Consider the following 16,917-nt stretch of genomic DNA (forward strand, 5'->3'; position numbering starts at 1 on the left):
TTCAATTAAATTATGTTGAACCAACGTGGAATAGACGTTGAATTGACGTCTGCCCAGTGGGTATATTCTGCTACACTCCTATCCTCTAATATACTTATTGTACTATTTCACCCTGTATTATGTACATGTTTCAATCATGTTCTGTAAAATTGTCTTACTGTCTACTTCAAATCTACAGTTGAAGTCCGAAGTTTACATACACTTAGGTTGGAGTCATTAAAACTTGTTTTTCAACCACTCCACAAATGTCTTGCTAACAAACTATAGTTTTGGCAAGTCGGTTAGGACATCTGCTTTGTGCATGAGTCATTTTTCCAACAATTGTTTACAGAAAGATTATTTCTCTTATAATTCACTGTATCACAATTCTAGTGGGTCAGAGGTTTACATAGACTAAGTTGACTGTGCCTTTAAACAGCTTGGAACATTCCAGAAAATTATGTGATGGCTTTAGAAGCTTCTGATAGGCTAATTGACATCATTTGAGTCAGTTGGAGGTGTACCTGTGGATGTATTTTAAGGCCTACCTTCAAACTCACTCTTCGAAATCAGCCAAGACCTCAGAAAAGAATGTGTAGACCTCCACAAGTCTGGTTCATCCTTGGGCGCAATTTCCAAACGCCTGAAGGTACCACATTCTGTACAAACAATAGTACGCAAGTACACCATGGGACCATGCAGCCATCATACCGCTCAGGAAGGAGACACATTCTGTCTCCTAGAGATGAATGTACTTTGGTGCGAAAAGTGCCAATCAATCCCAGAACAACAGCAAAGGACCTTGTGAAGATGCAGGTACAAAAGTATTTATAGCCACAGTAAAACAAGTCCTATATCAACAATAACCTGAAAGGCCGCTCAGCAAGGAAGAAGCCACTGCTCCAAAACCTCCATAAAAGCCAGACTTCGGTTTGCAACTGCACATGGGGACAAATATCGTACTTTTTGGAGAAATGTCCTCTGGTCTGATGAAACAAAAATAGAACTGCTTGGCCATAATGACCATCGTTATGTTTGGAGGAAAAAGGGGGAGGCTTGCAAGCCAAAGAACACCATCCCAACCGTGAAGACCGGGGGTTGCAGCATCATGTGGTGGGGGTGCTTTGCTGCAGGAGGGACTGGTGCACTTCACAAAATTGATGGCAACATGAGGAAGGAAAATTATGTAGATATATTGAAGCAACATCTCAAGACATCTTCGAAATTAAAAATAAAAGAGAGCCGTACACTCTAGGAGATCAGAAGCTAAAATTTAATTACCAACATTTCGACAGCCAAGCTGTCTTCATCAGGGTATAATCACAAACACTGCGGGATGACACGTTTATATAGTGTCAAAAGACACAGGTGTCTGTAATCATGGCCAAGAGTGGCCTACTATCATTGGTTAATTATCAAATATTAAAATGGCATACAAAGAACAGCATACAAACAACAAATGGATAGCATACGATCATAAATTCATTTTCAACTACACAAGCTTACAAACAATTACAATGGCAAAGTCACAATAATGGCTTCAGATCAAAGTCTACGTTGAGACCGAAGGGAGCAAGGGTCTTTAAGTTAAAGATCCAGGCAGCCTCTCATTTTAACAATAAATTATCAAGGTTACCCCCTCTCCTAGGGAGGGTGACATGTTTGATGCCAACATAACGCAGAGACGAAATCGAGTGGCCTGCCTCCAAGAAGTGGGCCTCAACTGGGTAAGTTAAGGCCCATGGGTATCATTTTTACCACAAAGTTCTAAGATAAATAACTGCCTTAGTGGAGCACATAATAACCCCTGATTGGGATCAATTTCCCTGTTTGTGGGTGTTTGAAGTATCTACATTTATAAGTGCCATTGCATTGAGCACAGCCATTACATTTGTAATTTCCATCCAGTAGGGGCGCAAATAGACGTTGTTCAGGAATATCTTGGGGTGGTAAATCAGAGAGTACCAATTGGTCTCTGAGATTTCTGCCCCGCGAGAATACGACCAAGGGAAGGTCCGAAAACAACTTACAGAGACTATAATCGGATTTTAGAATGTGCCAATGTTTGTGAACGATTCCCTTAATTTGTTCAGAACGCTTTGAATAGCGGGTAGTTAGAACACAAGAAGACGTCTTTTTGCGAGACTGACCTTGAAAAAAAATGGACAATGACCCCAAGCATACTTCCAGTTGTGGAAAAATGCCTCCAGGGAAACAAAGTCAAGGTATTGGAGTGGCCATCACAAAGCCCTGACCTCAATCCCATAGAAAATGTGTGGGCAGAACTGAAAAAGCGTGTGTGAGCAAGGAGGCCAACAAACCTGACTCAGTTACACCAGCTCTGTCAGGAGGAATGGGCCAAAATTCACTCAACTTATTGTGGAAAGCTTGTGGAAGGCTACCAGAAACATTTGACCCAAGTTAGACAATTTAAAGGCAATGCTACCAAATACTAATTGAGTGTATGTAAACATCTGACCCACTGGGAATGTGATGAAAGAAATAAAAGCTGAAATAAATTACTCTCTACTATTATTCTGACATTTCACATTCTTAAAATAAAGTGGTGATCCTAATTGACCTTAAAGAGGGAATTTTTTACTAGGATTAAATGTCAGGAATTGTGAAAAACTGAGTTTAAATGTATTTGGCTAAAGTGTATGTGAACTTCCAACTTCAACTGTATAGCATATTCACTGTTCTTTCCTTTCAAGCTATTTCTGTATACTTCTGTGTACTAGTCAATCTTAACTATGCCTTGGTACTACTATACTTTAGTCTAGTTTCTTCATACTGTACTCAGCCTTTTCTATCACTTTTAAGATGGTGAAAAGTGTTTTGCTCTATTTCCTGGGTCCTGTGTTGTGAGCATGCTCACTGTGTGTGAATCCTTCTACCACTGGTGCTCTACAGCTCGGTTCTTCTTTCTTTCTTTTCTTTCTTTCTTTGTTTTTGTTTTTGTTTCTGCTTCCTCTCTGTACACCAAGATCCATCATGTGTCTCTTTTAGCTGGACTGGACGGAGATGGACCTTGATCTCCATGACGACCGCATGTCATACCTGTCAGCCATGTCAGCCGACTACCTGAGCATGGACAGCCGATTGGCCAGCGACTACGATGACACGGCGGATGAGGGTGGGGCTTACACGGATAACGAGCTGGACAACGAGCCGGCTGACCAACTGCACGTGTCCGCTATCAGCCGCTCCTCTGAGCCCGTGCTGGCAGAGGAGGTTAGAGATACATAGCGATACACACACACACACACACATGCATAGTTAACAACACGCACATACAGCCCATAAGCAGCCCATGTAGCCCATGTATTGTGATGTCCTAACCTCACAGCCTTGTTAGTTGTAAGAATCTATTCTGCCCTCTACAGTTCAAACACATCATTACACCTATGATATCCCCAGTCCAATCTAGGCCGACATGACCAACATCAATACCATCTGGTTAGCATTTGTTTGGGTTGTTTCAGGAATACCCAATGTGTCAGATGCACTTTAGTAAAACAGTTTACTAAATAGAGGCCATTCAGCACTATGATAATAGCCCTCCCAAAGGCCTGTGGCCAGTTTCTCTCTAGTACAGTAGTTAAAAACAGACTGGAAAAACAACTGTATGATTTTTTTTATAGCTGTGCGAGGATCTTAAAATCTGTTTGTGTGTCCCAGGGTAGGAGTGTATAACAGTGTTACATAGGCTACTAACTGCATGTACAGTATTACTTCCTCTTCCGCTTCTATGCACCTGGTTTATGCAGATGTCACCTCTTGTCACCTCTTGGCCCTTTTGAATGCAAAGAGACACAACCCCTCTATAATTAAAACATGACCCTTCAATAATCAGCATGGTTGACCCTTGACCCAGCCTGTGAACCTGCATGGTACTTCCTGTTGACCCTGTCCTATGTGTGTATATGTGTTTTTGGGGTCAGATCCTGCGCAGGTGTAGTCCAGAGATCCGTGGTCGTGTCAGGAGGGTGGGCAGCAGGGAGGTGCTCAGCAGCGCCAGCCCACCCCCCGCGTTTGTACCTGACCCCCCCAAGGTGAGAGACAGACACACACACATATACATATACAAATTCCTCCTATATTCACTTTTACCATCTTTCGAACATAAAGTCAACCGGTAGTGAGCATCAGATTTTTAGGCAACTGCGTGGTTTTTGGCGTAGATAAGTACAAGATCTCCGGTGGCTTTCAAACATCCACTTACATTTGAATTTTTGAAAACCCCCACCACCCCTTAGCTCTTTAACTAAATCAGAACTAGCAAACTCCCCTTCTCTCTGAAGAATGGTCTGATCTGGAGAAACCACACCCACCACGGCTTGGATTCCTCCAACGGCAGATCACTCTGGTACCTAATTAGCAATAAGTAACTCCCTTGTGGGAAATTCCTTGTGGTGATAGAAGGGTCCTGCGTTCGTGAAACCTCATGGTCATTAATAGTATTGTGAACCTTTGTCTGTTGAACAGATATTCTAGAGTAATATAGGCTACCTGTGTTTTGAACTCTTACAATGTTGTAGAGAAATAGGTGTCCGTGGTTTTGGTCAGTGTTGTCTATCAAAATGTGGTATTCAACATTGTCTTCTGTTATGAATGTGTTTGGGAAAGTACAACTTGAAGCTTCTTTTATGTTGTAAATCAATAGTGAGGTAATGAGGGCGGAAGCCTAAAGTTAATGATTTATTGTTTCAAGCGTTTTTCTAGTCACAAATCTACTATTCACGTACAGAAATGTTTGGTGTGCTGATCTGTGACTAACCCTGTTTGGTCCCCATAGAAATAGAATGATTTCATTGACTGAATCGAATCAAAATGATTTGATTCATTCTAATTCTATGCTGGTCCACCCCCCACCCCACCCCCGCCTCCCTCCCTCCCCCTCAAGGTAAAGCTGCTGTTCAGGGATGAGGTAGTCCCTCCCATAGGGTCATACGAGCCCCCCAGCCGAGGCTACGACTCCCACTCCTCCAGCCCTGCCAGCGATCCCCCTCCTCTCACTCGCACCCTTAACTCATTTGGCAAGGCCAAGCCACTGGCACCTCCCCCCATCGCCATCAAACCTTCCTATAATACCCAGGACACCACCTGCAGCACGGCCCCAAACACAGCGGCCTTTAGGGGCCCGGAGGAGCCAGGGGAGAGCCCTGAGGACCCCAGCCTCAAGTCGTTCCTGGGGAAGATCAAGGCCTTTGAGAAGATGGACCACTTTGCACGCACTCAGAGGATGCTGGAGCTGCAGGAGGCCCAGAACGCCAGGGTGGGTGGGTGGATGTGTGTGCGTGCGTGCGTGCATGTGCCTCTGAATGTGTGTTTGTGTGTGTGTGTGCACCTCTGAATGTGTGTGTGAGAGAGAAAGAGTGTGTGCCTGCTAGTCTGTGTTGTCATCAAAGCATCATACTAATGTCTGTCTCTGGCCAGTTGGAGATAGCTCAGAAGCACCCAGACATCTATGCTGTCCCTGTGAAGACCCAGAAACTGGATCACAGCCGGCCTCAGCCTATAGGGTAGGAACTCAATATGGGAGGGTTTTTACCCATCGTGTTACGTCTGTCTGCTCTCCGTTGTACTCTATATTCATCTGCGTGTGGGGATTTTCACTGAATATATTGTGTGTCTTTGTGTATTGTACATTAATGTGTGTGTGTCTGTGTGTTCATGCGTGTACGTGTGTGTGTGTGCGCCTGTGTGTGTGTTCAGTTCCAGCTCGCGTCCTGACCCCCAGACCCCTCCCTCCAAGCTGCCATACTCTGAGAGTTGTGGGTTCTACCCCAGCGAAGAGGAAGAGTACCGACGCCAGCTGGCAGACCACACCAAGAGAGGCTACTACCAGACCAACAACCAGAAATACCAGGACACAGAACTTTAGACTATGCTACCAACAGCCATAAAATACCAGGACACTGAATGAAGTGTAGCACTACTACGTGCCCACCTACCTACCCTACCACACCCACCTACCTACCCTACCACACTAAACTGTAGTGCCCCTTCTCTCCTGGACCCCCGACTACCCTTAACACCCTAAAGTAACAAGACACAGGGCTGGTTGACAGACACCCACACACTGCTGAGCCTTGCTCTGATTGACTCAATTCCACCGGGACTCTGCCCCCCTCCCCTGACCCTGCACCAATACGCTGCTGACTCAGAAGCTGGCCAGTTTTAAGTTTTTCTTAAAACCGCTTTTTTGCTTCAAAAAGTGGATAGTTACCTCACTGTTATTATTCTTGTTTAATTTCTATTTGCTTGTTTAGTTGAGTTATTTTTTGTTACACCGATCTGTGTTATTGTTACACCGATCTGTGTTATTGTTATACCGATCTGTGTTATACCGATCTGTGTTATTGTTATACCGATCTGTGTTATTGTTATACCGATCTGTGTTATTGTTACACCGATCTGTGTTACTGTTACACCGATCTGTGTTACTGTTACACCGATCTGTGTTACTGTTACACCGATCTGTGTTACTGTTACACCGATCTGTGTTACTGTTACACCGATCTGTGTTATTGTTACACCGATCTGTGTTACTGTTACACCGATCTGTGTTACTGTTACACCGATCTGTGTTATTGTTACACCGATCTGTGTTACTGTTACACCGATCTGTGTTATTGTTATGATCCATTTAATCAGGATGTTATTTCTTGCCTATGCAACTCCTTCAGTTTGCTGCCTGCAGAGCAACTGAAACCTATTACCACGAGTCCCTCTCTGCACTCCACAAGAACCTTAAACCTTACGAGTCCTCCAAGCTGTATCTTCTTCTCGTTACTCCTTTCCTTTTGTATATCCAACATTATAACCAGCTGTCTCCAAACTATTTTAAAAGGTCACATATATATTATTATATATACAATGTCTGGTGTTTATACTCCTCCATCTTTGCATTCCTTCCTATATGATCATGTGTGTGTGTGTGTGTGTGCGTGTGTGTGTATACATACTATATATATATATATATATATATGAGAGATATCGAGAGAGCGAACGAAAGAGGCAATATATTATATATACAATACACTGGAATGTAAGATTTTTTTAAGTGCCTTTTACTTTATGAATAACATAATGAGGTTTGGGGACATCTGACCATGCATGGCACCCCTGTCCCCTGGACCACACCACTCTGCTGCTCTCAAGCTTTTAGGGAAAACAGGGAACAAGAGACACCAAAACCTTAATACTGTCCCCACTGTACCGTCCCTCCATCCGTCCCTTTGTCCCTTCCTCCACAACGATAATATCCGTGACCAGTCCTGTCCCCCAGAGACATGTCCAACATGGGAACAGCATTTAATCAAAACCGCCTCCTGAGTGGTGCAGCGGTCTAAGGCACTGCATCGCAGTGCTAGAGGCGTCACTACAGACCCGGGTTCAATTCCAGGCTGTGTCGCAGCCTGCCATGACTGGGAAACCCATGAGACTGCGCACATTGGCCTAGTGTCGTCCGGGTTAGGGGAGGGTTTGGCCAGCCGGGATGTCCTTGTCCCATCTTGCTCTAGCGACTCCTGGTGGCGGGCCGGGCGCATGCATGCTGACTTCGGGTCGCCAGTTGTACGGTGTTTCCTCCGACACATTGGTGCGTCTGGCTTCCGGGTTAAGCGAGGAGTGTGTCTAGGAAGCAGTGCGGCTCAGAGGTCGCATGGCTCTCGACCTTCTCAACCTCCGTACGGGAGTTGCAGCAATGGGACAAGACTGTAACTACTAATTGGATATCACGAAATTGGGGGGGAATGTTTTCCGAGTTTCCTGGGTATGATAAAATGTATGAGAATAAATTCACTGTGCGGAACAAAAAGAAACTGATCAGTAATATAACTCAAACATGATCTTTCAAAAGAGGAAGGTCATTTTTGTTTTAACCACGGAAACCTGGATAACGGTTTTGATTGAATAGCAACCCAGATCAGGTGGTTTCAGAGAGGAGGTTTGATGTAGGAGATGTGTGATTGGTTGATATGTATGTCAGTCATTTCTGTTGTGGCGTCTGTCATGTCGGCTGTCGTGGTCTCTGTTACACTGTTGATGTGTTTCTACATGTTATTACATGCTTGATTGTATCTCAGTTCACACTATACCTCCAGTGGGTTATAAGTGCTTATGATTGAACACACAGTATTAAAGAGAGAGAAACAGAGAGAGAGAGAGAAACAGATAGAGAGAGGAATGACTGGACAATGTCTGCTTTGGGTCTTTCATGTAGTTTTATCTTACAACACCAAATAAAAGAAAGTCTTTCATTGACCGAGTGTAGAAAACACCCTGTGCTGGCTTTATTTTCTGTTCACATTGTCCTTTTCAACATGGTTCATGCAGCTATGGTGGATGTGTAACCCGGCCAGTACAGCTTGGGTCTGATTGGCTCAGTCGTGTTAAGGTTATTTTATGTGTGTGATACTGTGGCTACCTAAACTATCACTTTGTATTTGACTGATTGGGGGATTGGTGTTTATTTTGTTGTACACTTAGTTACTCATCGTGCCTCGAGCGTTGGCAAGCTGCAAATCATCTACCACATTAACATAAACGTTAATAGGAAACAGTCCTACCTACTGTGGACACGTTATGGATACCAGGTCCCCTGATACTGCTGTTACATAACATCACCACCAGGGGGGGTTTGATCTGGCTCTTCAGGAGTGGCCTAGTAAAGTAACCATCCCACCATCCTTCCACTTCAAATACAGGCCAGAGGTTGGTTTTATATATATATATATATATATCAGTTGAAGTTTCCATACACCTTAGCCTAATACATTTAAACTCAGTTTTTCACAATTCCTGACATTTAATCCAAGTAAAAATTCCCTGTTTTAGGTCAGTTAGGATCACCACTTTATTTCAAGAATGTGAAATGTCAGAATAAAAGTAGTGAGAATGATTTATTTCAGCTTTTATTTCTTTCATCACATTCCCAAACATAACGATAGTCATTATGGCCAAACAGTTCTATTTTTGTTTCATCAGACCAGAGGACATTTCTCCAAAATGTACCATCTTTGTCCCCATATCCAGTTGCAAACCGTAGTCTGGCTTTTTTATGGCGGTTTTGGAGCAGTGGCTTCTTCTTTGCTGAGTGGCCTTTCAGGTTATGTCGATATAGGACTCGTTTTACTGTGGCTATAGATACTTTTGTACCTGTTTCCTCCAGCATCTTCACAAGGTCCTTTGCTGTTGTTCTGGGATTGATTTGCACTTTTCGCACCAAGGTACGTTAATCTCTAGGAGACAGAACGCGTCTCCTTCCCGAGCGGTATGACGGCTGCATGGTCCCATGGTGTTTATACTTGCGTACTATTGGTTGTACAGATGAATGTCGTACCTTCAGGCATTTTGAAAGTACTCCCAAGGATGAACCAGACTTGGTCTTGGCTGATTTTCCCATGATGTCAAGCAAATAGGCACTGAGTTTGAAGGTAGGCCTTGAAATACATCCACAGGTACACCTCCAATTGACTCAAATTATGTCAATTAGCCTATCAAAAGCTTCTAAAGCCATGACATCATTTTCTGGAATTTTCCAAACTGTTTAAAGGCACAGTCAACTTAGTGTATGTAAACTCCTGACCGACTGGAATTGTGAAATAATCTGTCTGTAAACAATTGTTGGAAAAATGACTTGTGTCATGCACAAAGCAGGTGTCCTAACCGACATGCCAAAACTATAGTTTGTGAACAAGAAATTTGTGGAGTGGTTGAAAAACGAGTTTTAATGACTCCAACCTAAGTGTATGTAAACCTCCAACTTCAACTGTAGACATATAGATATATACAGTGTCAAGAAAAAATATGTGAACCCTTTGAAGTTACTTGGATTACTGTATAAGTTAGTCATAAATCTTAGTAACAACAATAGAAAAAAACATACAGTGCCTTGCGAAAGTATTCGGCCCCCTTGAACTTTGCGACCTTTTGCCACATTTCAGGCTTCAAACATAAAGATATAAAACTGTATTTTTTTGTTAAGAATCAACAACAAGTGGGACACAATCATGAAGTGGAACAACATTTATTGGATATTTCAAACTTTTTTAACAAATCAAAAACTGAAAAATTGGGCGTGCAAAATTATTCAGCCCCTTTACTTTCAGTGCAGCAAACTCTCTCCAGAAGTTCAGTGAGGATCTCTGAATGATCCAATGTTGACCTAAATGACTAATGATGATAAATACAATCCACCTGTGTGTAATCAAGTCTCCGTATAAATGCACCTGCACTGTGATAGTCTCAGAGGTCCGTTTAAAGCGCAGAGAGCATCATGAAGAACAAGGAACACACCAGGCAGGTCCGAGATACTGTTGTGAAGAAGTTTAAAGCCGGATTTGGATACAAAAAGATTTCCCAAGCTTTAAACATCCCAAGGAGCACTGTGCAAGCGATAATATTGAAATGGAAGGAGTATCAGACCACTGCAAATCTACCAAGACCTGGCCATCCCTCTAAACTTTCAGCTCATACAAGGAGAAGACTGATCAGAGATGCAGCCAAGAGGCCCATGATCACTCTGGATGAACTGCAGAGATCTACAGCTGAGGTGGGAGATTCTGTCCATAGTTCAACAATCAGTCGTATATTGCACAAATCTGGCCTTTATGGAAGAGTGGCAAGAAGAAAGCCATTTCTTAAAGATATCCATAAAAAGTGTTGTTTAAAGTTTGCCACAAGCCACCTGGGAGACACACCAAACATGTGGAAGAAGGTGCTCTGGTCAGATGAAACCAAAATTGAACTTTTTGCAACAATGCAAAACGTTATGTTTGGCGTAAAAGCAACACAGCTCATCACCCTGAACACACCATCCCCACTGTCAAACATGGTGGTGGCAGTATCATGGTTTGGGCCTGCTTTTCTTCAGCAGGGACAGGGAAGATGGTTAAAATTGATGGGAAGATGGATGGAGCCAAATACAGGACCATTCTGGAAGAAAACCTGATGGAGTCTGCAAAAGACCTGAGACTGGGACGGAGATTTGTCTTCCAACAAGACAATGATCCAAAACATAAAGCAAAATCTACAATGGAATGGTTCAAAAATAAACATATCCAGGTGTTAGAATGGCCAAGTCAAAGTCCAGACCTGAATCCAATCGAGAATCTGTGGAACGAACTGAAAACTGCTGTTCACAAATGCTCTCCATCCAACCTCACTGAGCTCGAGCTGTTTTGCAAGGAGGAATGGGAAAAAATTTCAGTCTCTCGATGTGCAAAACTGATAGAGACATACCCCAAGCGACTTACAGCTGTAATCGCAGCAAAAGGTGGCGCTACAAAGTATTAACTTAAGGGGGCTGAATAATTCTGCACGCACAATTTTTCAGTTTTTGATTTGTTAAAAAAGTTTGAAATATCCAATAAATGTCGTTCCACTTCATGATTGTGTCCCACTTGTTGTTGATTCTTCACAAAAAAATACAGTTTTATATCTTTATGTTTGAAGCCTGAAATGTGGCAAAAGGTCGCAAAGTTCAAGGGGGCCGAATACTTTCGCAAGGCACTGTAGTGTGCTTAAACTAATAACACACAAATGATTGTATTTTTCTTGTCTATATTGAATACATCATTTAAACATTCACACTGTAGGTCAAATCTACACTGGAGTTGCTTACCAAGAAGACAGTGAATGTTCCTGAATGGCCGAGTTACAGTTTTGACTTTAATCTACTTGAAAACCTATGGCAAGACCTGAAAATGGTTGTTTCACAATGATCAACAACCAATTCAACAGAGCTTGAAGAATTTTGAAAAGAATAATGGGCAAATGTTGCACAATCCAGGTGTGTAAAGCTCTTGTAGACTCACTGTAATCGCTGCCAAAGGTGCTTCTACAAAGTATTGACTCGGGGGTGTAAATACTAATGTAAATGAGATATTTCTGGATTTGACATTCACAATGTTCAAACCTTTCTAAAAATCTGTTTTCACTTTGTCGTTATGGGGTATTGTGTGTAGATGGGTGAGATTAACAAAATATTTAATAAATGTTTTAATTCAGCTGTAACAACAAAATGTGGAATTAGTCAAGAGGTATGAATACTTTATAACTTACTAATAAATCATCTGATTGGCTAAGAATAAAAACTGGTATGGATACAACAACCACATTAGCTTGTTGAAACATGAAATGGCAGAAAAAGAAAGAAAAAAATGATTTGAATCCAAAGAATGAAGTGGGCTTAATGGGTATACTTACCCTACATCAGGGATGGGCAACATTGATGGGAGTGGGGGCCACAAAAAATGTATGTTGCCCATCCCTGCCCTACATCATGACCAAGCACAAGGTGGATGCAGGTGAGCTACGCTGAATCTCCAAGCTTGCACCATACTGCTTTGAGATCAAACACATTCCAGGGAAACAATGTTGTGCCCAACACGCTGAGCAGGGACCCGTTTGTGAAGCCACCGAGTCATCGACTCTTGTCCGAGCCATATTTGGAGCTGCTTAGGAAAGTGTGTGATGTGGAAGATGGATGTGTGCAGGATGCATTCCACCAGACATGTCAGCCACAAGTCCTAGGATAACTCCTCCCTGAGTGTGTCTGCGGATGTGTCCTTGTCTGAGGATGGCGTGTCAGTCTTACTCTCCTCTCATGAAGACTGGGAGTCTGCGTCTCAACAGAGAGCTGCTTTGTTAGTGGACCACATGAGCACCCAGCTAGCCAATAAACACTCCCCTCCTTGTCCGTAGAAGAGCTCAAGCCCCACCAACAACATGATGCCTCCATCTCCACAGTGATCCACTATGTTGAGAGGAAGTGCAGACCAGCCAAATGTAAGCATCACAATGACAACCAGCTCGCTCGGAAGAATGTGAAACAATGGGAAATGCTCACACTGGTGAATGATATATTGTACAGAGTTTCCAATGATGAGTTTTCTACACTGTTGTGGCTTCAAAGCCTGGACTCCACATCTACACGATCTGGGGTCATAGTGGATATGGGAATGTGGTGCAGGGAAACCTCCTGACACAGGATATGTCAGACCCCAGCTTCAAGAGCGACAACAGTATGGGAAGTGACACCCATGTGACTGATGTGCCTGATGTATTGATGTGGTTTTGAGAAATGTATTATGACACCCTTTGACGTCACCTTTGGTATATGTGTGGCAATGGCGGAACAACATAAAAACTTGTTGACCATGATTTGTGGCCATGTTTGTCTCTGCTCGCTGTAACCAACAAAGTAATACACCTAAGACTGAAGCTTCTGGTGTTCAACAGTACAGTCTTCAGCTGAAGACACTGGCAGCCTCAGCCCAAGTAACCCACAGATGAAACATTCACCTCAGATGAGCTTCCTGTGGCTGGTGCTACTGGTGCTGGTGACCCTTCATCCCCCTCCTCTTTCCTTGCCCCTCAATGCCCTCCTGCCCAAGAACAACCTAGGAAGAGCCCCCATGCAGGCAGTCACCCCCCTTCTAAGTTTGGGAGGGTTATCAAGCCAGTGTGTAAACTGATAGTCTATGGTAGAACAAATTGTAGACACTAAAGGACAATGGTAGGAAAAAGTACCCAGTTATTGATAAGGGAATAAACTTAGATGTTGAGAAGTTTTAGTTCACAACAAAAGTATAGGTTTGGCCTTAGTCCTCATTTTTCAAGAGAGAGTGCTTAGACCTGCACAATCTCTATTCTCTCAACCTTTTATTAGGTAGCTATTTAGCTGATATATTCCAGTGAGTGGTTTGGTAAAACGTAGGGCCTGTATATAGGAAGTCATTACAAGTATTTTTATTTTATTTTCATACTCTTCAGAGGTTTGCGTAATTCAACATGTTGTAATTATATGTTGTATAATTACACAACATTTCAATAGGTCCATGCCTGATATTACTGTACATTCCTTTTGTTGTTGTAAGTGCCCTTTTTAACGTTGCACACTCCCTTCTGCATTCCCCCTCAAACATCCCCTGCCCCCCTTAACTCTTCGCTGTCTACTACTGTACCCACGTGGAAGGTTGGGTACTGAAAAATTGTCCCATGAAAATCATAATCAGGCCTATATGTTAAAACACTTACAATGAGTTTATATGGTCACTGACAGTGTATTATAATGGTCTCCCACCAATATATTGAGATATTCATGTATTTCGGTCATTTATTCGAATTGTATCTGTTGATTTGTGAATGTTGTACATGCTAGCTAGCTACTGTACTTTCTACTGTAGACTACATGTCGTCATTGGGCTTGCATGTCTATTCATGTCCCCTTTTGTTGTTAAAAGGGGAGCACAGCATTTGTTTATGAAAGTTTTTCCTGTCATTAAATATGCCATGTGTTTTTGTTGAAGATATTTTGACCATATTTTACTGTTAGTAGTTTGCAAGTGCATGTCACGTACTGTACATAACACCAGGTTGTCATTGAGAAAGCTAGCTAGCCTAGGTCTAGGTCCATAGACTATTCTGTACATTTCTATTTCATACTGTATATTGCATTTACCTTATATTATACTGTTATGTGAAACTAGATTACTGTTATATTGCACTGTCTACTGTACCCATGCGTAAGAGAGGACTTTGGCATATAAGGACAGCATTTGTTTATGGATATTTTTCCTGTCATTATCAGAGAATAAAAGATCAACACCAAACCTGATCCTTTGGTCATATGTATGCTGATCAAAACACAATGCAGATAGAGTAGATAGTTGTTTTTATAAGAGGATATACAGTGGGGCAAAAAAGTATTTAGTCAGCCACCAATTGTGCAAGTTCTCCCACTTAAAAAGATGAGAGAGGCCTGTAATTTTCATCATAGGTACACTTCAACTATGACAGACAAAATGAGAAAAAAAATCCAGAAAATCACATTGTAGGATTTGTAATAAATTGATTTGCAAATTATGGTGGAAAATAAGTATTTGGTCAATAACAAAAGTTTATCTCACTACTTTGTTTATACCCTTTTTTGGCAATGACAGAGGTCAAATGTTTTCTGTAAGTCTTCACGAGGTTTTCACACACTGTTTGCTGCTGGTAATTTTGGCCCATTCCTCCATGCAGATCTCCTCTAGAGCAGTGATGTTTTGGGGCTGTTGCTGGGTAACACAGACTTTCAACTCCCTCCAAAGATTTTCTATGGGGTTGAGATCTGGAGACTGGCTAGGCCACTCCAGGACCTTGAAATGCTTCTTACGAAGCCACTCCTTCGTTGCCCGGGCGGTTTGGGATCATCGTCATGCTGAAAGACCCAGCCACATTTCATCTTCAATGCCCTTGCTGATGGAAGGAGGTTTTCACTCAAAATCTCATGGTACACGGCCCCATTCATTCTTTCCTTTACACGGATCAGTCGTCCTGGTCCCTTTGCAGAAAAACAGCCCCAAATCATGATGTTTCCACCCCAATGCTCCACAGTAGGTATGGTGTTCTTTGGATGCAACTCAGCATTCTTTGTCCTCCAAACACGACGAGTTGAGTTTTTACCAAAAAGTTATATTTTTGTTTCATCTGATCATATGACATTCTCCCAATCTTCTTCTGGATCATCCAAAAGCTCTCTAGCAAACTTCAGACGGGCCTGGACATATACTGGCTTAAGTCTGGCACTGCAGGATTTGAGTCCCTGGCGGCATAGTGTGTTACTGATGGTAGGCTTTGTTACTTTGGTCCCAGCTCTCTGCAGGTCATTCACTAGGTCCCCCCGTGTGGCTCTGGGATTTTTGCTCACCGTTCTTGTGATCATTTTGACGCCACGGGGTGAGATCTTGCGTGGAGCCCCAGATCGAGGGAGATTATCAGTGGTCTTGTATGTCTTCCATTTCCTAATAATTGCTCCCACAGTTGATTTCTTCAAACCAAGCTACTTACCTATTGCAGATTCAGTCTTCCCAGCCTGGTGCAGGTCTACAATTTTGTTTCTGGTGTCCTTTGACAGCTCTTTGGTCTTGGCCATAGTGGAGTTTGGAGTGTGACTGTTTGAGGTTGTGGACAGGTGTCTTTTATACTGATAACAAGTTCAAACAGGTGCCATTAATACAGGTAACGAGTGGAGGACAGAGGAGCCTCTTAAAGAAGAAGTTACAGGTCTGTGAGAGCCAGAAATCTTGCTTGTTTGTAGGTGACCAAATACTTATTTTCCGCCATAATTTGCAAATAAATTCATTAAAAATCCTACAATGTGATTTTCGGGATTTTTTTCCTCATTTTGTCTGTCATAGTTGAAGTGTACCTATGATGAAAAATACAGGCCTCTCATCTTTTGAAGTGGGAGAACTTGCACAATTGGTGGCTGACTAAATACTTTTTTGCCCCACTTTACATTTGCATAACCTACTACAGCCAGCTGTCATCAAACACATCTAAACAAGACATTTAGGCTAGTGAATTACGTTTATCAATTTATTTTTGTGCAAATAATGACGGCGGCCTGACTCAAAATAAAAATCTATCTGGAGAGTTAAGAAATCCTTGAATACTTTCACACTTAAATATTGCAAATGACAGTTGGGGACATGTGGCTAAATCTCACCCGCAGGGCCGATCCTAGCTTTTTGGTGGCCCTAATCAAGATTTAGTTTGGGGGCCTCACCACCTTGTGGATAAAACATTTTTGTGGTCCCCCTTTTGACATCAGTTAATTTCTTGCAATTGTATGCATTTTGCTATAGGGCGTAGAGAAAATGCTGTGGTTTTAAAGCACATTTTCTGCAATTCTACCCATTTTTCCATGGGGCGGAGAGAAATCTTGCCGTTTTAAATTGAATTTCATGCAATTCTACTCATGCCATGGGGCGGACAGAACATTTTTTAAAAGCTAATTTCCTGCAATTCCCAAAATGTTGTGATGCGTGGATAGAACATTTAGCCCTTTTAAAGCTCACTACCTGCAATTCTGACTGTCATCACTGAAGTCATTTGTGGTGAGGAGGCACACTAGGGTTGCTGTACAAAACAAAGTAATTA

At 42.4% G+C, this 16,917-nt stretch overlaps 1 protein-coding gene across 5 annotated transcripts in view; it reads left to right on the forward strand.

Moving 5' to 3' along the window:
- The window catches only part of LOC112249540 (tight junction protein ZO-2-like), a 103,594-nt gene extending 95,328 nt beyond the window's left edge, over positions 1-8,266 (forward strand). For 4 of the 5 annotated variants that reach the window (XM_042320808.1, XM_042320807.1, XM_042320804.1 and 1 more), the window contains exons 19-23: positions 2,989-3,213; positions 3,924-4,034; positions 4,886-5,257; positions 5,419-5,504; positions 5,698-8,266. In XM_042320808.1, coding sequence (XP_042176742.1) covers positions 2,989-3,213; positions 3,924-4,034; positions 4,886-5,257; positions 5,419-5,504; positions 5,698-5,866 — 963 coding nt within the window. In that variant the 3' untranslated portion in view covers positions 5,867-8,266. Of the gene's footprint in view, positions 1-2,988; positions 3,214-3,923; positions 4,035-4,885; positions 5,262-5,418; positions 5,505-5,697 lie in introns of all 5 variants that reach the window. The other variant, XM_042320806.1, reaches the window with a different exon arrangement.
- Positions 8,267-16,917: the final 8,651 nt, after the last annotated feature.

The sequence above is a fragment of the Oncorhynchus tshawytscha genome, linkage group LG04 (assembly GCF_018296145.1).
Source record: "Oncorhynchus tshawytscha isolate Ot180627B linkage group LG04, Otsh_v2.0, whole genome shotgun sequence".
NCBI classification, from domain to species: Eukaryota; Metazoa; Chordata; class Actinopteri; order Salmoniformes; family Salmonidae; genus Oncorhynchus; species Oncorhynchus tshawytscha.